Consider the following 22,500-nt stretch of genomic DNA (forward strand, 5'->3'; position numbering starts at 1 on the left):
TTCTCACACATTCTCACACATTCTCACACACACACACACACACACACGTACATTCTTCCCCACGTCATCCTGTTGATTGACTAGTTGTTCCATGTCTATGCGGAGCTGCTTGTTAGATCTCTCCAGCTCGTCCCTCTGATCTTGGGCCTCCTGTAAGTGTGAATGGGAACAATGAAGTATCAACACTCACTATTACTTAGATGAAGATGAAAACAACTTTTTATGCTGATAACTGGATAATAATGTGTGTAGTCACTCCAGTGGTACCTGCAGGGCTCGTGCCAGTGCCAGGGAGCGTGTCTCCTTCTCTCTACTGTCTGCCTCGGCCCTGTCTCTCTCCTCAGCCAGCCGGGCACTCACCGCCTTCTCCTCTGACAGGCACTGAGGGGGCAAAGGGCAGGGGTTACATCACGGTTACCTCTCACATTTAACCTCTAACCCCTGAACTCTGACCTGGTCAAACTTCTTCTGCCTCTTCTCCAGGGTGGTACAGTTCTGTCTCTCTCTCTGCAGGGCCAGGGTCATGTCCTCTATCTCCTCCCTCAGCCTCTCCCTCTGTCGCTCCACGCGTTCTTTCTCCTCCTCCTTCTGTCGTTCTCTCTGGACGGCCTGGTCTAGGTCTCTCTGCAGTTTCCTGCGCGTCTCCTCTCCTGCCTCCACCGCCCCATTCACCTCCTCCGACTGCCTCCGCAACTCAGCCAGCTAGAGAGGGAGAACGGGAGAGAGGGAGTGATGGTGAGGAGGAAGATAGACTTACTGTAGAAGACAACTCAACATGTGTTATATTATAATCTAGAGGAAAGGTTTTTTTACACAATGATGATTACCTGCTGAGTGTGAGTCTGTATCTGCCTGGAGAGATCCTTGGCTCTCTCCTCTTCCTCCTCCACTCTCTCCATCAGTCCATTCCTCTCCTCCTCCAGAGCTCTCACCCTGGAGCCCAGAGCCAGCTTCTGACGAGTCTCATCCTGAAGTAGCTCCTGAGAGTGAAAGCAGGAAAGTGATCACGCTCTCCATAGCCGATGTGAGTAAGACCTTTAAACTGGTCAACATTCACAAGGCCGCAGGGCCAGATGGATTACCAGGACGTGTACTCCGAGCATGATCTGACCAACTTTCTAGTGCCTCCCTGACCACCATAGTCCCTGTGCTCAAGTGTCTCCCTGACCACCATAGTCCCTGTGCTCAAGTGTCTCCCTGACCACCATAGTCCCTGTGCACAAGTGTCTCCCTGACCACCATAGTCCCTGTGCCCAAGTGTCTCACTGACCACCATAGTCCCTGTGCCCAAGTGTCTCCCTGACCACCATAGTCCCTGTGCCCAAGTGTCTCCCTGACCACCATAGTCCCTGTGCCCAAGAAGATCAAGGTAACCTGCCTAAATGACTACCAACCCGTAGCACTCACATCTGTAGCCATAAAAGTGCTTTGAAAGGCTGGTCATGGCTCACATCAACACCATCATACCAGAAACCCTAGACCCACTCCAATTTGCATACCACCCCAACAGATCCACAAATGACGCAATCTCTATTGCTCTATTGCACTCAACACTTCCCTTTCCCACCTGGACAAAAGGAACATCAATGCTGTTCATCGACTACAGCTCAGCATTCAACACCATAGTGTCCACAAAGCTCATCACTAAGCTAAGGACCCTGGGACCAAACACCTACCTCTGCAACTGGATCCTAGACTTACTGACAGGCCGCCCCCAGGTGGTAAGGGTAGGAAACAACACATCTGCCACGCTGATCCTCAACACAGGGACCCCTCAGGGGTGCGTGCTTAGTCCCCTCCTGTACACCCTGTTCACTCATGACTGTGTGGCCAAGCACGACTCCAACACCATCATTAAGTCTTCCGTTGACACAAAAGTGGTAGGCCTGAACACCGACAACAATGAGACAGCCTATAGGGAGGAGGTCAGTGTGGTGCCAGGACAACAACCTCTCCTTCAACGTGATCAAGACAAATGAGATGATTGTGGACTTCATGAAAAGGAGGGCCGAGCAGGCCCCCATTCTCATCGACGGTGGAGCAGGTTGAGAGTTTCAAGTTCCTTGGTGTCCACTTCACCAACAAACTAACATGGTCCAAGCACATCAAGACAGTCGTGAAGGGGGCACGACAAAACCTATTCCCTCTCAGGAGACTGAAAAGATTTGGCATCAGATCCTCAAAAAGTTCTACAGCAGCACCATCGAGAGCATCCTGACTGGTTGCATCACCGCCTGGTATGGTAACTGCTAGGCCTCCAACAATGCGCTACAGAGGGTAGTGCGTACGGCCCAGTACATCACTGGGGCCAAGCTTCCTGCCATCTAGGAAGGCCCTAAAAATTGCCAAAGACTCCAGCCACCCTAGTCATAGACTGTTCTCTCTGCTACCGCACGGCAAGTGGTACCGGAGCACCAAGTCTAGGTCCAAAAGGCTTCTTAACAGCTTCTACCCCCATAAGACTGCTAAACAGCTAATCAAATGGCTACCTGGACTATTTGCATTGACCCCCCCTTTTTTACGCTGCTGCTACTCTCTGTTTATAATCTATGCATCGTCACTTTACCTCTACCTACATGTACATATTACCTAAATTACCTGGACTAACCTGTACCCCTGCAGATTAACTCGGTACCGGTACCCCCTGTATATAGCCACACTATTGTTATTTTATTGTTGTTCTTTTATTTGTTACTTTAGTTTATTTACTAAATATTTTTCTTAACTCTTATTTTTCTTAAAACTGCACTGTTGGTTTAGGGCTTGTAAGCATTTCACAGTAAGGTCTACCTACACCTGTTGTAATCTGTGCATGTGACAAATAACATTTGATTTGATATCAACATGGAAGTGGTTAAAAACAGAGGATGAAGGAGTTGGCAGTGTGTGTGTATGTGTGTACCTGAGCGTCGTGGAGCTGGCTCTCCAGGCTGCTGACCTCCTTGTTGAGATGGAGGGATTTGGAGTCAGAGGAGGAGAGAGAACTAGAGAGGGTCTCCATCTCAGACTGTAGCTTGTGCAGTCGCTCCTCTCTCTCCTCTCTCTCTCTGTCGGCCTGTGCGAGGCGTGCGGTCAGCTCCTGGAGTTGGCCCTCTGCCCTCTTGCGGCCCCTCTCACTCTCCATGCGGCCCCCCTGCAGGGACTTCAGCTCTGAGGCCAAGCTCACCCTCTCGTCCTCTAATAGACTCTTGGCCTTCTCTAGGGACTGACGGGCCTGGGGAGACCATATAACATCAGGAATTACTACATACATACCATACGCATAGAAACACTACGTTACAGACGTCTCAGTGACCAGTCTACAGAGAGAGAATAACATGCAGGAGTCACTACCGACACTGTACTGAGGGAATAACACACGCAATATGCAGAGAGTCACTGCATAGGCTACATTCTGTGTTTGACTCACCCGCTTGCTGTTGTCCAGTTGTTCCTGCAAGTTGTCTATGGCAGAGCAGTGCTTGACTCTGAGCTCTGAGAGCTGGGCCTCGTGACGTCTCGTCTCCCCCTCAACACACCTCTGGAGCTCCCCCAGCTCTGCCTCTCTACGAGACCTGAGTTCCTGCTGGGCCGCCGTGGTGTCCAGTGTGTCTTCCAGCTCTGTCCTCAAGGCCTCCAGCTCCTCCCCCAGGTCTCTCCTCTGTTTCTCTGCCCTCTCTCTCATCCCTCGTTCATTCTCCACTTCCTCCTTCAGCTCTGACACCTGAGACATGGCCTCTCTCAGAGCCCTCTGAGCCTCAGTCCTTCGTGCACCCTCCTCCTCCAACCTGGGAGAAAGAGAGAGAGGAGTCAAATATGGTGTTCTGCAGGGCACTGTGCTGGAACCGTTTTGATTACCATTATCGAGAGAGAAAGCAGTTTTGTAACACTTTGCAAATGAGGGGGTTGATATTTCCACTTTTCTCAAGGTGTGTGAATATACAGTATAGACTTCCTCTCACCTCCCCTGTAGGGTTGTGATATCTTTCTCTCTCTGAGCCAGGGTGCCCCTGAGTTCAGCGGACAGTAGTCCCAGGTCAGAGAGCTGCTCCTGGGCTTCCACGGCTTCTCCCTCCATCCTCCTCCTCCACTTCTCCTGCTCCAGACGACCCTGCTCCTCACGCTTCAACCGATCTACAGGAGCGAGGGGGAAGAAGAGAAAGAACATAGAAAATAATTAATACCAGGACAAGTATCTGAAACAGTGTTGAGTGTGCAGCAAGTTCATCAAATGTATGTCATAACGTTAAGTATGCATAACAAGTGCCATCAGTTAGGAACAAGCTTTACCTTCCAGGTCAGCAATGACTGCTTCCTGTTTGTTTTTCAGTTTGTTGAGACTCTTGGTCTTCTCCTCTTCCTCAGTCAGTGAGTCTGTCACCTCATTCAACCTCTCCTCCAGCTGCTTCTTCTCCTGAGAGACAGAGACAACATGGATAAATGAAGTTCCAGCTGAGTGAACCCTGGGTTAGTCAGCTTCTATAAAGCCATTCAGTCCTGTCCAGCTGAGTCAACCCTGGGTAGGTCAGCTTCTATAAAGCCCTTCAGTCCTGTCCAGCTGAGTGAACCCTGGGTAGGTCAGCTTCTATAAAGCCCTTCTGTCCTGTCCAGCTGAGTAAACCCTGGGTTAGTCAGCTTCTATAAAGCCCTTCAGTCCTGTCCAGCTGAGTGAACCCTGGGTTAGTAAGCTTCTATAAAGCCCTTCAGTCCTGTCCAGCTGAGTAAACCCTGGGTAGGTCAGCTTCTATAAAACCCTTCAGTTCTGTCCAGCTGAGTAAACCCTGGGTAGGTCAGCTTCTATAAAGCCCTTCAGTTCTGTCCAGCTGAGTAAACCCTGGGTAGGTCAGCTTCTACCTTGGGTTGTGCCGTGGCGGAGATCTTTGTGGGCTATACTCGGCCTTGTCTCAGGATGGTAAGTTGGTGGTTGAAGATATCCCTCTAGTGGTGTGGGGGCTGTGCTTTGGCAAAGTCCTTCCTTCCTGTTTGGCAAAGTCCTTCCTGTTTGGCCCTGTCCGGGGGTATCACCGGATGGGGCCACAGTGTCTCCTGACCCCTCCTTTCTCAGCCTCCAGTATTTATGCTGCAGTAGTTTATGTGTCGGGGGGCTAGGGTCAGTTTGTACTTCTCCTGTCTTATCCGGTAAGTCTGCTCTCTCTAATTTTCTCTTTCTCTCTCTCGGAGGACCTGAGCCGTAGGACCATGCCTCAGGACTACCTGGCATGATGACTCCTTACTGTCCCCAGTCCACCTGGCCGTGCTGATGCTCCAGTTTCAACTGTTCTGCCTGCGGCTATGGAATCCTGACCTGTTCACCGGACGTGCTACCTGTCCCAGACCTATTATTAGACCATGCTGGTCATTTATGAACATTTGAACATCTTGGCCAAGTTCTGTTATAATCTCCACCCGGAGATGGACCTTTCTAGGGAGTTTTTCCTAGCCACCGTGCTTCAACACCTGCATTGCTTGCTGTTTGGGGTTTTAGGCTGGGTTTCTGTACAGCACTTTGAGATATCAGCTGATGTACAAAGGGCTATATAAATAAATTTGATTTGATTCTATAAAGCCCTTCAGTCCTGTCCAGTTGAGTGAACCCTGGGTAGGTCAGCTTCTATAAAGCCCTTCAGTCCTGTCCAGGATGAGGTAAGTGTTCCAGTTAAATGCGGTCCAGGGTTTATACTGTAGCCAGTGTAACTATGGTTACCTTGCTGAGGCGGTCTCTCTGTTCTCCAGTGCTCAGCATCTCTGTCTCCAGACTCTTGACCTTGGTCTCCAGGGTAACCTTCTCCAACTGGAGGCGCTGTCTGGCCGACTCCTCCTCCTCCAACTGCTCCTCCAGATCCTGAGGAGAAGAGGGAGAGGGGAGGAAAGGAGGAGAGGAGAGGGGGGAGGAGAGGAGGAGAGAGGGAAATGGGAGGAGAGAAGTAGGGAGAGGGGAGGAGAGAGAGGGAAAGGGGAGGAGAGAAGAAGGGAGAGAGGAGGAGAGAGGGGAGGAGTGACAGAACATTAGAGAGACTGAGAGATCCAGTTATTCAGCAGAGCCTCTCATCTAAAGTTCCAAAACAATGCTGCTCTCTTCCTCATTATCATGTGCTTCATGTCCCCTTCTCTGTCTTCCACTCTCCCACTGTCCTGTACCGTCACGTGCTGCTGCATCTTCTTCTTCTCATTGGTCATTTGAACGCCCCTCTCCTCCTCCTCCTCCAATCGTCCCTCCAGCTCCCCCAGGATTTCCTCCAACTCCTGCTTCCTGCTGACCAGTCTGGCCCTCATCTCCTCCGCCTCAGCAAACAGCTCCGCCTCCGCCTGCAGCTGGTCTGTCAGCACCGCCTTCTCCTCCATCAGCTAGGAACCAGGAATGAGAGGGGAGAAAGGGACAGGGAGGTAAGTGTTCTGGTCTCTCTACCTGCTGGTGCTTTATTATCAGATGTGTTGTACACACACAGAGAGAGAGAGAGAGAGAGAGAGAGATACAGAGAGAGAGAGATACAGAGAGAGAGAGAGAGAGAGAGAGAGAGATACAGAGAGAGAGAGATACAGAGAGAGAGAGAGATACAGAGAGAGAGAGATACAGAGAGAGAGAGAGAGAGAGAGAGAGAGAGAGAGAGAGAGAGAGATACAGAGAGAGAGAGATACAGAGAGAGAGAGAGAGAGATACAGAGAGAGAGAAAGAGAGAGAGAGATACAGAGAGAGAGAGATACAGAGAGAGAGAGATACAGAGAGAGAGAGAGAGATACAGAGAGAGAGAGAGAGAGAGAGAGAGAGAGAGAGAGAGAGAGAGAGAGAGAGAGAGAGAGAAAGAGAGAGAGAGACTTTATATATTCACTTTATATATTATCTACCTCACTTGCTTTGGCAATGTTAACACATGTTTCATGCCAATAAAGCCCTAGAATTGAATTGAGAGAGAGAGACAGAATAACTGACCACTGTGACTGACCCAAACTTAAGGAAAGCTTTGACTATGTACAGACTTAGTGAGCATAGCCTTGCTATTGAGAAAGGCCGCCGTAGACAGACCTGGCTCTCAAGAGAAGACAGGCTATGTGCTCACTGCCCAGAAAATGAGGTGGAAACTGAGCTGCACTTCCTAACCTCCTGTCCAACGTATGACCATATTAGAGAGACATATTTCCCTCAGATTACAAAGAATTCGAAAACAAATCCAATTTTGATAAACTCCCATATCTACTGGGTGAAATTCCACAGTGTGCCATCACAGCAGCAAGATTTATGACCTGGGCCAGCTGTGCCATCAGAGTCCTGGGTTCGCGCCCAGATAGATAGATAGATACACCTCCAGATAGATAGATTGATACACCTCCAGATAGATAGATAGATACACCTCCAGATAGATAGATTGATACACCTCCAGATAGATAGATAAAGAAACCTCCAGATAGATAGATACACCTCCCAGATAGATAGATTGATACACCTCCAGAGAGATAGATAGATAAACCTCCAGATAGACAGATAAACCTCCAGATAGATAGATAAACCTCCCAGATAGATAGATTGATACACCTCCAGATAGATAGATTGATACACCTCCAGATAGATAGATAGATACACCTCCAGATAGATAGATAAAGAAACCTCCAGATAGATAGATACACCTCCCAGATAGATAGATTGATACACCTCCAGAGAGATAGATAGATAAACCTCCAGATAGACAGATAAACCTCCAGATAGATAGATAAACCTCCCAGATAGATAGATAGATATACACCTCCAGAGAGATAGATAGATACACCTCCAGATAGATAGATAAACCTCCAGATAGATAGATAGATACACCTCCAGATAGATAGATTGATACAACTCCAGATAGATAGATAGATACACCTCCAGATAGATAGATACACCTCCAGATAGATAGATAGATAAACCTCCAGATAGACAGATAAACCTCCAGATAGATAAACCTCCAGATAGAGAGATAGATATGCACCTCCAGAGAGATAGATAAACCTCCAGATAGATAGATTGATACAACTCCAGATAGATAGATAGATACACCTCCAGATAGATAGATTGATACACCTCCAGAGAGATAGATTGATACACCTCCAGAGAGATAGATAGATACACCTCCAGAGAGATAGATAGATAAACCTCCAGATAGACAGATAAACCTCCAGATAGACAGATAAACCTCCAGATAGATAAACCTCCAGATAGATAGATAGATATACACCTCCAGAGAGATAGATAAACCTCCAGATAGATAGATAGATACACCTCCAGATAGATAGATTGATACACCTCCAGATAGATAGATAGATATACACCTCCAGATAGATAGATAGATATACACCTCCAGATAGATTGATACACCTCCAGATAGATAGATAGATATACACCTCCAGAGAGATAGATACACCTCCAGAGAGATAGATAGATACACCTCCAGATAGATAGATAGAGAACCCCCCAGATAGATAGATACACCTCCAGATAGATAGATAGATACACCTCCAGAGAGATAGATAGATACACCTCCAGATAGATAGATAGATACACCTCCAGATAGATAGATAAACCTCCAGATAGATAGATAGATATACACCTCCAGATAGATAGATTGATACACCTCCAGAGAGATAGATACACCTCCAGAGAGATAGATAGATACACCTCCAGATAGATAGATAGAGAACCCCCCAGATAGATAGATACACCTCCAGATAGATAGATAGATACACCTCCAGATAGATAGATTGATACAACTCCAGATAGATAGATAGAGAAACATCCAGAGATATAGATACACCTCCAGATAGATAGATAGATATACACCTCCAGAGAGATAGATAAACCTCCAGATAGATAGATAGATACACCTCCAGATAGATAGATACACCTCCAGAGAGATAGATACACCTCCAGAGAGATAGATAGATAAACCTCCAGATAGACAGATAAACCTCCAGATAGACAGATAAACCTCCAGATAGATACACCTCCAGATAGATAGATAGATATACACCTCCAGAGAGATAGATAAACCTCCAGATAGATAGATAGATACACCTCCAGATAGATAGATTGATACACCTCCAGATAGATAGATAGATATACACCTCCAGATAGATAGATTGATACACCTCCAGATAGATAGATAGATATACACCTCCAGAGAGATAGATACACCTCCAGAGAGATAGATAGATACACCTCCAGATAGATAGATACACCTCCAGATAGATAGATAGATACACCTCCAGATAGATAGATAAACCTCCAGATAGATAGATAGATATACACCTCCAGAGAGATAGATAGATACACCTCCAGATAGATAGATACACCTCCAGATAGATAGATTGATACAACTCCAGATAGATAAATAGAGAAACATCCAGAGAGATAGATAGATACACCTCCAGATAGATAGATAAACCTCCAGATAGATAGATAGATACACCTCCAGATAGATAGATTGATACAACTCCAGATAGATAGATAGAGAAACATCCAGAGAGATAGATACACCTCCAGATAGATAGATTGATACACCTCCAGATAGATAGATAAAGAAACCTCCAGATAGATAGATAAACCTCCCAGATAGATAGATAGATACACCTCCAGATAGATAGATAGATACACCTCCAGAGAGATAGATTGATACACCTCCAGATAGATAGATAAAGAAACCTCCAGATAGATAGATAAACCTCCCAGATAGATAGATAGATACACCTCCAGAGAGATAGATAGATACACCTCCAGAGAGATAGATAGATAAACCTCCAGATAGACAGATAAACCTCCAGATAGATAGATAAACCTCCCAGATAGATAGATAGATATACACCTCCAGAGAGATAGATAGATACACCTCCAGATAGATAGATAAACCTCCAGATAGATAGATAGATACACCTCCAGATAGATAGATTGATACAACTCCAGATAGATAGATAGATACACCTCCAGATAGATAGATACACCTCCAGATAGATAGATAGATATACACCTCCAGAGAGATAGATAGATACACCTCCAGATAGATAGATAAACCTCCAGATAGATAGATAGATACACCTCCAGATAGATAGATACACCTCCAGATAGATAGATACACCTCCAGATAGATAGATAGATAAACCTCCAGATAGACAGATAAACCTCCAGATAGACAGATAAACCTCCAGATAGATAGATTGATACACCTCCAGAGAGATAGATAGATACACCTCCAGAGAGATAGATACACCTCCAGAGAGATAGATAGATAAACCTCCAGATAGACAGATAAACCTCCAGATAGACAGATAAACCTCCAGATAGATAAACCTCCAGATAGATAGATAGATATACACCTCCAGAGAGATAGATAAACCTCCAGATAGATAGATAGATACACCTCCAGATAGATAGATTGATACACCTCCAGATAGATAGATAGATACACCTCCAGATAGATAGATAGATATACACCTCCAGATAGATAGATTGATACACCTCCAGAGAGATAGATACACCTCCAGAGAGATAGATAGATACACCTCCAGATAGATAGACAGAGAACCCCCCAGATAGATAGATACACCTCCAGATAGATAGATAGATACACCTCCAGAGAGATAGATAGATACACCTCCAGATAGATAGATAAACCTCCAGATAGACAGATAAACCTCCAGATAGATAAACCTCCAGATAGATAGATAGATACACCTCCAGATAGATAGATTGATACACCTCCAGATAGATAGATAGATATACACCTCCAGATAGATAGATTGATACACCTCCAGATAGATAGATAGATGTACACCTCCAGAGAGATAGATACACCTCCAGAGAGATAGATAGATACACCTCCAGATAGATAGATAGAGAACCCCCCAGATAGATAGATACACCTCCAGATAGATAGATAGATACACCTCCAGATAGATAGATAAACCTCCAGATAGATAGATAGATATACACCTCCAGAGAGATAGATAGATAAACCTCCAGATAGATAGATAGATACACCTCCAGATAGATAGATTGATACAACTCCAGATAGATAGATAGAGAAACATCCAGAGAGATAGATACACCTCCAGATAGATAGATTGATACACCTCCAGATAGATAGATAAAGAAACCTCCAGATAGATAGATAAACCTCCCAGATAGATAGATAGATACACCTCCAGATAGATAGATAGATACACCTCCAGAGAGATAGATTGATACACCTCCAGATAGATAGATAAAGAAACCTCCAGATAGATAGATAAACCTCCCAGATAGATAGATAGATACACCTCCAGAGAGATAGATAGATACACCTCCAGATAGATAGATTGATACACCTCCAGATAGATAGATAAAGAAACCTCCAGATAGATAGATACACCTCCCAGATAGATAGATTGATACACCTCCAGAGAGATAGATAGATAAACCTACAGATAGACAGATAAACCTCCAGATAGATAGATAAACCTCCCAGATAGATAGATTGATACACCTCCAGAGAGATAGATAGATACACCTCCAGATAGATAGATAAACCTCCAGATAGATAGATAGATACACCTCCAGATAGATAGATTGATACAACTCCAGATAGATAGATAGATACACCTCCAGATAGATAGATACACCTCCAGATAGATAGATAGATATACACCTCCAGAGAGATAGATAGATACACCTCCAGATAGATAGATAAACCTCCAGATAGATAGATAGATACACCTCCAGATAGATAGATTGATACAACTCCAGATAGATAGATAGATACACCTCCAGATAGATAGATACACCTCCAGATAGATAGATAGATAAACCTCCAGATAGACAGATAAACCTCCAGATAGATAAACCTCCAGATAGATAGATAGATATACACCTCCAGAGAGATAGATAAACCTCCAGATAGATAGATTGATAAACCTCCAGATAGATAGATTGATACACCTCCAGATAGATAGATAGATACACCTCCAGATAGATAGATTGATACACCTCCAGATAGATAGATACACCTCCAGATAGATAGATTGATACACCTCCAGAGAGATAGATAGATACACCTCCAGATAGATAGATACACCTCCAGATAGATAGATTGATACACCTCCAGAGAGATAGATAGATACACCTCCAGAGAGATAGATACACCTCCAGAGAGATAGATAGATAAACCTCCAGATAGACAGATAAACCTCCAGATAGACAGATAAACCTCCAGATAGATAAACCTCCAGATAGATAGATAGATATACACCTCCAGAGAGATAGATAAACCTCCAGATAGATAGATAGATACACCTCCAGATAGATAGATTGATACACCTCCAGATAGATAGATAGATATACACCTCCAGATAGATAGATTGATACACCTCCAGAGAGATAGATTGATACACCTCCAGAGAGATAGATAGATACACCTCCAGATAGATAGATAGAGAACCCCCCAGATAGATAGATACACCTCCAGATAGATAGATAGATACACCTCCAGAGAGATAGATAGATACACCTCCAGATAGATAGATACACCTCCAGATAGATAGATTGATACAACTCCAGATAGATAAATAGAGAAACATCCAGAGAGATATATAGATACACCTCCAGATTGATAGATAAACCTCCCAGATAGATAGATAGATACACCTCCAGATAGATAAGATAGATACACCTCCAGATAGATAGATAAACCTCCCAGAGAGATAGATAGATAAACCTCCAGATAGATAGAGAAACATCCAGAGATAGATAGAAACACCTCCAGATAGATAGATAGAGAACCCCCCAGATAGATAGAGAAACCTCAAGATAGATAGATAGAGAAACCTCCAGATAGAAAGATAGATAGACCTCCAGATAGATAGATAGATAGAGAAACCTCCAGATAGAAAGATAGATAGACCTCCAGATAGATAGAAAGATAGATAGACCTCCAGATAGATAGATAGATAGATAGATACACCTCCAGATAGATAGATAGAGAAACCTCCAGATAGATAGATAGAGAAAGGAAAGGTGTGTTACCTGTATGTGTTTCTTGTCCAGATCAGTGTAGTCCTGTTCCACTCTGGTCAGGTTGTCTTTGGCATTCTTAAGCTCCGACTCCCTCACCTGGATCTCCTCGTCCTGACGAGTCACCTGCAGCAGAGGCTTCACCTGGGGGGCACGGGTCAGAGGTCACAGGTTAGGTCACATACAGTGGGGCAAAAAAGTATTTAGTCAGCCACCAATTGTGCAAGTTCTCCCACTTAAAAAGATGAGAGAGGCCTGTAATTTTCATCATAGGTACACTTCAAATATGACAGACAAAATGAGGGAAAAAAATCCAGAAAATCCCATTGTAGGATTTTTATTGAATTTATTTGCAAATTATGGTGGAAAATAAGTATTTGGTCACCTACAAACAAGCAAGATTTCTGGCTCTCACAGACCTGTAACTTCTTCTTTAAGAGGCTCCTCTGTCCTCCACTCGTTACCTGTATTAATGGCACCTGTTTGAACTTGTTATCAGTATAAAAGACACCTGTCCACAACCTCAAACAGTCACACTCCAAACTCTACTATGGCCAAGACCAAAGAGCTGTCAAAGGACACCAGAAACAAAATTGTAGACCTGCACCAGGCTGGGAAGACTGAATCTGCAATAGGTAAGCAGCTTGGTTTGAAGAAATCAACTGTGGGAGCAATTATTAGGAAATGGAAGACATACAAGACCACTGATAATCTCACTCGATCTAGAGCTCCACGCAAGATCTCACAGCGTGGGGTCAAAATGATCACAAGAACGGTGAGCAAAAATCCCAGAACCACAGGGGGGACCTAGTGAATGACCTGCAGAGAGCTGGGACCAAAGTAACAAAGCCTACCATCAGTAACACACTACGCCGCCAGGGACTCAAATCCTGCAGTGCCAGACGTGTCCCCCTGCTTAAGCCAGTACATGTCCAGGCCCGTCTGAAGTTTGCTAGAGAGAATTTGGATGATCCAGAAGAAGATTGGGAGAATGTCATATGGTCAGATGAAACCAAAATATAACTTTTTGGTAAAAACTCAACTCGTCGTGTTTGGAGGACAAAGAATGCTGAGTTGCATCCATAGAACACCATACCTACTGTGAAGCATGGGGGTGGAAACATCATGCTTTGGGGCTGTTTTTCTGCAAAGGGACCAGGACGACTGATCCGTGTAAAGGAAAGAATGAATGGGGCCATGTATCGTGAGATTTTGAGTGAAAACCTCCTTCCATTAGCAAGGGCATTGAAGATGAAACGTGGCTGGGTCTTTCAGCTTGACAATGATCCCAAACACACCGCCCGGGCACTGAAGGAGTGGCTTCGTAAGAAGCATTTCAAGGTCCTGGAGTGGCCTAGCCGGTCTCCAGATCTCAACCCCATAGAAAATCTTTGGAGGGAGTTGAACGTCCGTGTTGCCCAGCAACAGCCCCAAAACATCACTGCTCTAGAGGAGATCTGCATGGAGGAATGGGCCAAAATACCAGCAACAGTGTGTGAAAACCTTGTGAAGACTTACAGAAAACGTTTGACCTCCGTCATTGCCAACAAAGGGTATATAACAAAGTATTGAGATAAACTTTTGTTATTGACCAAATACTTATTTTCCACCATCATTTGCAAATAAATTCATAAAAAATCCTACAATGTGATTTTCTGCATTTATTTTTCTAATTTTGTCTGTCACAGTTGAAGTGTACCTATGATGAAAATTACAGGCCTCTCTCATCTTTTTAAGTGGGAGAACTTGCACAATTGGTGGCTGACTAAATACTTTTTTGCCCCATTGTACCTGTGCTATAGTGTGTATGTGTTTGTGTGTGTGTATGTGTGGGTATGTGTGTGTGTGTACCTTGGTGAACAGCCTCCACCATTGCCAGTTCCTGAGTTTGAGGTAGGCAGCACAGTTCCTCTGCATCACTCTCATAGCACTCAGCTGCTGCTGCTTCTTCAGGAAGGCCCTACAGAGAGAGTCAACACAGAGAGAGTCAACACAGAGAGAGAAAACACAGAGAGAGAAAACACAGAGAGAGAAAACACAGAGAGAGACAGAGAGAGTCAACACAGAGAGAGACAGAGAGTCAACACAGAGAGAGACAGAGAGAGAGACAGAGAGTGTCAACACAGAGAGAGACAGAGAGACAGAGAGAGTCAACACAGAGAGAGAAAACACAGAGAGAGACAGAGAGTCAACACAGAGAGAGACAGAGAGAGAGACAGAGAGAGTCAACACAGAGAGAGACAGAGAGAGACAGAGTGTCAACACAGAGAGAGACAGAGATACAGAGAGAGTCAACACAGAGAGAGACAGAGAGAGAGATAGAGAGAGACAGAGAGTCAACACAGAGAGAGAAAACACAGATGAAGACAGAGAGAGTCAACACAGAGAGAGACAATGAGAGTCAACACAGAGAGAGTCAACACAGAGTCAACACAGAGAGAGAGACGGAGAGAGTTAACACAGAGAGAGACAGAGAGAGAGATAGAGAGAGACAGAGAGAGTCAACACAGAGAGAGAAAACACAGATAAAGACAGAGAGAGTCAACACAGAGAGAGTCAACACAGAGAGAGACAATGAGAGTCAACACAGAGAGTCAACACAGAGAGAAAGACAGAGTGAGTCAACACAGAGAGAGTTAACACAGAGAGACAGAGAGTCAACACAGAGAATCAACAGAGAGAGAGAGACAGAGAAAGTCAACACAGAGAGAGTTAACACAGAGAGAGACAGAGAGAGAGAGAGAGTCAACACAGAGAGTCAACACAGAGAGAGAGACAGAGAAAGTCAACACAGAGAGAGTTAACACAGAGAGAGTTAACAGAGAGAGAGAGAGAGTCAACACAGAAAGAGAGACAGAGAGAGTCAACACAGAGAGATAGACAGAGAGAGTCAACACAGAGAGTCAACACAGAGAGAGAGACAGAGAGAGTCAACACAGAGAGTCAACACAGAGAGAGAGACAGAGAGTCAACACAGAGAGATAGACAGAGAGAGTCAACACAGAGAGTCAACACAGAGAGAGAGACAGAGAGAGTCAACACAGAGAGTCAACACAGAGAGAGAGACAGAGAGTCAACACAGAGAGAGAGACAGAGAGAGTCAACACAGAGAGTCAACACAGAGAGAGAGAGACAGAGAGACAGAGAGAGTCAACACAGAGAGAGAGACAGAGAGAGTCAACACAGAGAGTCAACACAGAGAGAGAGACAGAGAGAGTCAACACAGAGAGTCAACACAGAGAGAGAGACAGAGAGAGTCAACACAGAGAGTCAACACAGAGAGAGAGACAGAGAGAGTCAACACAGAGAGAGAGACAGAGAGACAGAGAGAGTCAACACAGAGAGAGAGACAGAGAGAGTCAACACAGAGAGAGAGACAGAGATAGTCAACACAGAGAGAGAGACAGAGAGACAAAGACACACACTAAAACACAGAGAGTCAACACAGATAGAGAGACAGAGAGAGTCAACACAGAGAGATAGACAGAGAGAATCAACACAGAGAGTCAACACAGAGAGAGAGAGACAGAGAGAGTCAACACAGAGAGAGAGACAGAGAGACAGAGAGTCGAGACAGAGAGAGTCAACACAGAGAGAGAGACAGAGAGAGTCAATACAGAGAGAGAGACAGAGAGACAGAGAGAGTCAACACAGAGAGAGAGACAGAGAGAGTCAACACAGAGAGAGACAGAGAGACAGAGAGAGTCAACACAGAGAGAGAAAACACAGAGAGAGACAGAGAGTCAACACAGAGAGAGACAGAGAGAGAGACAGAGAGAGTCAACACAGAGAGAGACAGAGAGAGAGACAGAGAGTGTCAACACAGAGAGAGACAGAGATACAGAGAGAGTCAACACAGAGAGAGACAGAGAGAGAGATAGAGAGAGACAGAGAGTCAACACAGAGAGAGAAAACACAGATGAAGACAGAGAGAGTCAACACAGAGAGAGACAATGAGAGTCAACACAGAGAGAAAGACGGAGAGAGTTAACACAGAGAGAGACAGAGAGAGAGATAGAGAGAGACAGAGAGAGTCAACACAGAGAGAGAAAACACAGATAAAGACAGAGAGAGTCAACACAGAGAGAGTCAACACAGAGAGAGACAATGAGAGTCAACACAGAGAGTCAACACAGAGAGAAAGACAGAGTGAGTCAACACAGAGAGAGTTAACACAGAGAGAAAGAGAGAGAGAGAGTCAACACAGAGAATCAACAGAGAGAGAGAGACAGAGAGTCAACACAGAGAGAGTTAACACAGATGAAGACAGAGAGAGTCAACACAGAGAGAGACAATGAGAGTCAACACAGAGAGAAAGACGGAGAGAGTTAACACAGAGAGAGACAGAGAGAGAGATAGAGAGAGACAGAGAGTCAACACAGAGAGAGAAAACACAGATGAAGACAGAGAGAGTCAACACAGAGAGAGACAATGAGAGTCAACACAGAGAGAAAGACGGAGAGAGTTAACACAGAGAGAGACAGAGAGAGAGATAGAGAGAGACAGAGAGAGTCAACACAGAGAGAGAAAACACAGATAAAGACAGAGAGAGTCAACACAGAGAGAGTCAACACAGAGAGAGACAATGAGAGTCAACACAGAGAGTCAACACAGAGAGAAAGACAGAGTGAGTTAACACAGAGAGAAAGAGAGAGAGAGAGTCAACACAGAGAATCAACAGAGAGAGAGAGACAGAGAGTCAACACAGAGAGAGTTAACACAGAGAGACAGAGAAAGAGAGAGAGTCAACACAGAGAGTCAACACAGAGAGAGAGACAGAGAAAGTCAACACAGAGAGAGTTAACACAGAGAGAGTTAACAGAGAGAGAGTTAACAGAGAGAGAGAGAGAGTCAACACAGAAAGAGAGACAGAGAGAGTCAACACAGAGAGTCAACACAGAGAGAGAGACAGAGAGACAGAGAGAGTCAACACAGAGAGAGAGACAGAGAGAGTCAACACAGAGAGAGACAGAGAGAGTCAACACAGAGAGAGACAGAGAGACAGAGAGAGTCAACACAGAGAGAGAAAACACAGAGAGAGATAGAGAGTCAACACAGAGAGAGACAGAGAGAGAGACAGAGAGAGTCAACACAGAGAGAGACAGAGAGAGAGATAGAGAGAGACAGAGAGTCAACACAGAGAGAGAAAACACAGATGAAGACAGAGAGTCAACACAGAGAGAGACAATGAGAGTCAACACAGAGAGAGTCAACACAGAGAGAAAGACGGAGAGAGTTAACACAGAGAGAGACAGAGAGAGTCAACACAGAGAGAGAAAACACAGATAAAGACAGAGAGAGTCAACACAGAGAGAGTCAACACAGAGAGAGACAATGAGAGTCAACACAGAGAGTCAACACAGAGAGAAAGACAGAGTGAGTCAACACAGAGAGAGTTAACACAGAGAGAAAGAGAGAGAGAGAGTCAACACAGAGAATCAACAGAGAGAGAGAGACAGAGAGTCAACACAGAGAGAGTTAACACAGAGAGAGTTAACAGAGAGAGAGAGAGAGTCAACACAGAAAGAGAGACAGAGAGATTCAACACAGAGAGTCAACACAGAGAGAGTCAACAGAGAGAGTCAACACAGAGAGAGAGACAGAGAGAGTCAACACAGAGAGATAGACAGAGAGAGTCAACACAGAGAGTCAACACAGAGAGAGAGACAGAGAGAGTCAACACAGAGAGAGAGACAGAGAGACAGAGAGTCAACACAGAGAGAGAGACAGAGAGACAGAGAGAGTCAAGACAGAGAGAGAGACAGAGAGAGTCAACACAGAGAGTCAACACAGAGAGAGAGACAGAGAGAGTCAACACAGAGAGAGAGACAGAGAGACAGAGAGAGTCAACACAGAGAGAGAGACAGAGAGAGTCAACACAGAGAGAGAGACAGAGATAGTCAACACAGAGAGAGAGACAGAGAGACAAAGACACACACTAAAACACAGAGAGTCAACACAGATAGAGAGACAGAGAGAGTCAACACAGAGAGATAGACAGAGAGAATCAACACAGAGAGTCAACACAGAGAGAGAGACAGAGAGAGTCAACACAGAGAGAGAGACAGAGAGAGTCAACACAGAGAGAGAGACAGAGAGAGTCAACACAGACAGAGACAGAGAGAGTCAACACAGAGAGAGACAGAGAGACAGAGAGAGTCAACACAGAGAGAGAAAACACAGAGAGAGACAGAGAGAGAGACAGAGAGAGTCAACACAGAGAGAGACAGAGAGAGAGACAGAGAGTGTCAACACAGAGAGAGACAGAGATACAGAGAGAGTCAACACAGAGAGAGACAGAGAGAGAGATAGAGAGAGACAGAGAGTCAACACAGAGAGAGACAGAGAGACAGAGAGAGTCAACACAGAGAGAGAAAACACAGAGAGAGACAGAGAGTCAACACAGAGAGAGACAGAGAGAGAGACAGAGAGAGTCAACACAGAGAGAGACAGAGAGAGAGACAGAGAGTGTCAACACAGAGAGAGACAGAGATACAGAGAGAGTCAACACAGAGAGAGACAGAGAGAGAGATAGAGAGAGACAGAGAGTCAACACAGAGAGAGAAAACACAGATGAAGACAGAGAGAGTCAACACAGAGAGAGACAATGAGAGTCAACACAGAGAGAGTCAACACAGAGAGTCAACACAGAGAGAAAGACGGAGAGAGTTAACACAGAGAGAGACAGAGAGAGAGATAGAGAGAGACAGAGAGAGTCAACACAGAGAGAGAAAACACAGATAAAGACAGAGAGAGTCAACACAGAGAGAGAAAACACAGATAAAGACAGAGTGAGTCAACACAGAGAGAGTTAACACAGAGAGACAGAGAGAGAGAGAGTCAACACAGAGAATCAACAGAGAGAGAGAGACAGAGAGTCAACACAGAGAGAGTTAACACAGAGAGAGACAGAGAAAGAGAGAGAGTCAACACAGAGAGTCAACACAGAGAGAGAGACAGAGAAAGTCAACACAGAGAGAGTTAACACAGAGAGAGTTAACAGAGAGAGAGAGAGAGTCAACACAGAAAGAGAGACAGAGAGAGTCAACACAGAGAGTCAACACAGAGAGAGAGACAGAGAGAGTCAACACAGAGAGATAGACAGAGAGAGTCAACACAGAGAGAGAGACAGAGAGAGTCAACACAGAGAGATAGACAGAGAGAGTCAACACAGAGAGTCAACACAGAGAGAGAGACAGAGAGACAGAGAGTCAACACAGAGAGACAGAGAGAGTCAACACAGAGAGAGAGACAGAGAGAGTCAACACAGAGAGAGAGACAGAGATAGTCAACACAGAGAGAGAGACAGAGAGACAAAGACACACACTAAAACACACCTGCGTGCGAGGAATCCTCGGGCAGCGCTCTGGAAGCGTATGATGGTGTCAGTGATCTTCAGGTCTCTCTCCTCCTCCAGGTGACCTAAGACTCCAGCCCTGAAGAACACTTTGCTCTGCCCAACTCTGAACAGGTTACGGTCCAGCTCCAACGCACTGATCTGGAGACAGAGAGAGGACGGATACAAAGTTGAAATCACGTCCATATATGCATGTGCTTCAACACATAGGGCCCTATTTTGGTAAACGACAGTACAGCTTAGCTGTTCAATGGGACTCACCATGAGTTCACAGGCCTGCTTCCCGTCCATGAAGGTACGAGGGATAGCATTAGGAGTCAGGATCTCATACCTACAAGAAGAGACAGAGAGACTGGGACTGTGTTCTCTACATGACAACGTCAACTGACAGGCGAATGTGTGTTTCTGTGGGTGTGAGACAAATGGTTACGATAGCCATCATTGTGGATGTTAAGTGTTTCCTCTTGCCAGACCCGCTCCATGTTACCTCTGTCTGAACTCCTGGAAGGGGATGCGGTTGGGGAAGCCCTGTCTGCAGATACGGATCCCCTCTAAGACTCCATTACACCTCAACTGGTCCAGAACAAGATGGGGAGTCAGCTTACCAGACTGACAGACAGACAGAGAGAGAGAGAGAGAGAGAGAGAGAGAGACAGAGAGACAGAGAGACAGAGAGACAGAGAGAGAGAGAGAGAGAGAGGGAGACAAAAAACAGACACAGAGAGACAGTCAGAGAGACAGTCAGAGAGAGTAGGGTTATAACCTGTGGTTGAATATATAGTCTGTCTGTTTGAGAGATAGAGGGAAATCAATCAATAGCCTAGCTGTGTGAGCATCCTAACCCTCCCCTCTCTTCTCCCCCTCCTCCTCTCCTCTCTTCCTCTCCTCTCTCACCTTCTTCTCGTGGTTGGGGATGATACAGCGGAGGAAGTTCGGGTTGGTGTTGCGTAGTGTTGCCATCAGCTTGGTGAGGGACTCCTTGTAGAGCTGACCCACGGTCCTGAACATCCCCTTCTTAGTCTTCAGCCCCGCCCCGAAGTTGACCGGCCCACTGTTGGTGTCGTTGGACACCTGGTCCAGCCCTACGGGCCTCTCCACTACACGCAGAGGACGTCACAGTTAGAACAGCTCTGATTGGTGGGTTGGTGGTGGAGGGACCAGAGCTACAGACATGAGTTTGGCCAACTAGGTTAGAGATTTGGAACGGGCTCCATGTTGGTGGGAGAGGTTTCAGTTAACACTGTAGTTAGAATGCAAATGACAATGTTAATGTCAGGGGCGGCTTGGTGCCAACATGGAAGACAGTTTATCAAACTCTGTATATCCGTGGCTCTGGTTGGGGCCATTGTGATGCCAGAGAAAATGGAGAAACTAATATAGGGCTTTTTCAGGATCTGAAATGTTGCAGGAGGTTTCTCTGTGGTCAATGTTTCTTGACAATACTTGCTGTTTTGTAAAAACACGTGTAGCAAAACCGTTTGCAACTGTTTAAGTATTCTGAACGTAGCCCTGGTGAGGATGTGAGAGCAGTGCCTTGTGGTTTATGGAGCTTCTATAGAAATGAAGTGAATTCCTTCAGAATGTTGCAAAAGATGTCAAAAAGCAACGCATGAACACCAGACCATCACAGCACGGTCACTAAAAGCAAATCAACAACAACAACAACAACAACAACTAAGTACAAATGTAAAGTGAGATAAATAGAAAAGAGTTGAGTAAGAAATGTATACTGAAACAGAGTTGAGAAGTATTCAGAGGACAACAGTAACAACATGGTACTAAACACGACACTATGAACTACACCACTCACACACAACACAACACACACACCAGGGGTCTACCAGACACTACGAACTACACCACTCACACACACCACAACACACACACCAGGGGTCTACCAGACACTAGGGGGGAGGGGGGGGGGGGGGGGGGTGAAACAAGCAGACGTAGGAAGAAACCTACTGTCAGAGCCATTGGTCTGCAGTGTGGCATAGGAGTCAAAGAAATATACTCGAGGAAGAGTCTGAATATCTGAGGTAGGAGAGGAGGAAGTCAAAATGGAAAAAAAGAGGAGGGACAGAGGGAGAAGAAGGTGGACAGAGGGAGAAGAAGGTGGACAGAGAGAGAAGAAGGTGGACAGAGGGAGAGGAAGGTGGAC

The 22,500-nt window shown here is 45.3% G+C and overlaps 1 protein-coding gene across 1 annotated transcript in view; it reads right to left on the reverse strand.

Moving 5' to 3' along the window:
• LOC139395906 (myosin-10-like) overlaps window positions 1-22,500 on the reverse strand; it is a gene marked incomplete at its 5' end in the record, with an annotated part of 86,227 nt that overhangs the window by 3,272 nt on the left and 60,455 nt on the right. The window contains 17 exons of the mRNA XM_071143218.1: window positions 52-150; window positions 268-381; window positions 454-702; window positions 828-980; window positions 2,903-3,214; window positions 3,410-3,767; window positions 3,942-4,113; window positions 4,270-4,393; window positions 5,684-5,821; window positions 6,118-6,324; window positions 12,998-13,129; window positions 14,837-14,945; window positions 20,323-20,483; window positions 20,604-20,673; window positions 20,830-20,951; window positions 21,237-21,439; window positions 22,305-22,373. Coding sequence (XP_070999319.1) covers window positions 52-150; window positions 268-381; window positions 454-702; window positions 828-980; window positions 2,903-3,214; window positions 3,410-3,767; window positions 3,942-4,113; window positions 4,270-4,393; window positions 5,684-5,821; window positions 6,118-6,324; window positions 12,998-13,129; window positions 14,837-14,945; window positions 20,323-20,483; window positions 20,604-20,673; window positions 20,830-20,951; window positions 21,237-21,439; window positions 22,305-22,373 — 2,792 coding nt within the window. The remainder of the gene's footprint in view (window positions 1-51; window positions 151-267; window positions 382-453; window positions 703-827; window positions 981-2,902; window positions 3,215-3,409; window positions 3,768-3,941; window positions 4,114-4,269; window positions 4,394-5,683; window positions 5,822-6,117; window positions 6,325-12,997; window positions 13,130-14,836; window positions 14,946-20,322; window positions 20,484-20,603; window positions 20,674-20,829; window positions 20,952-21,236; window positions 21,440-22,304; window positions 22,374-22,500) is intronic.

The sequence above is a fragment of the Oncorhynchus clarkii genome, unplaced genomic scaffold (assembly GCF_045791955.1).
Source record: "Oncorhynchus clarkii lewisi isolate Uvic-CL-2024 unplaced genomic scaffold, UVic_Ocla_1.0 unplaced_contig_3077_pilon_pilon, whole genome shotgun sequence".
NCBI lineage: Eukaryota > Metazoa > Chordata > Actinopteri > Salmoniformes > Salmonidae > Oncorhynchus > Oncorhynchus clarkii.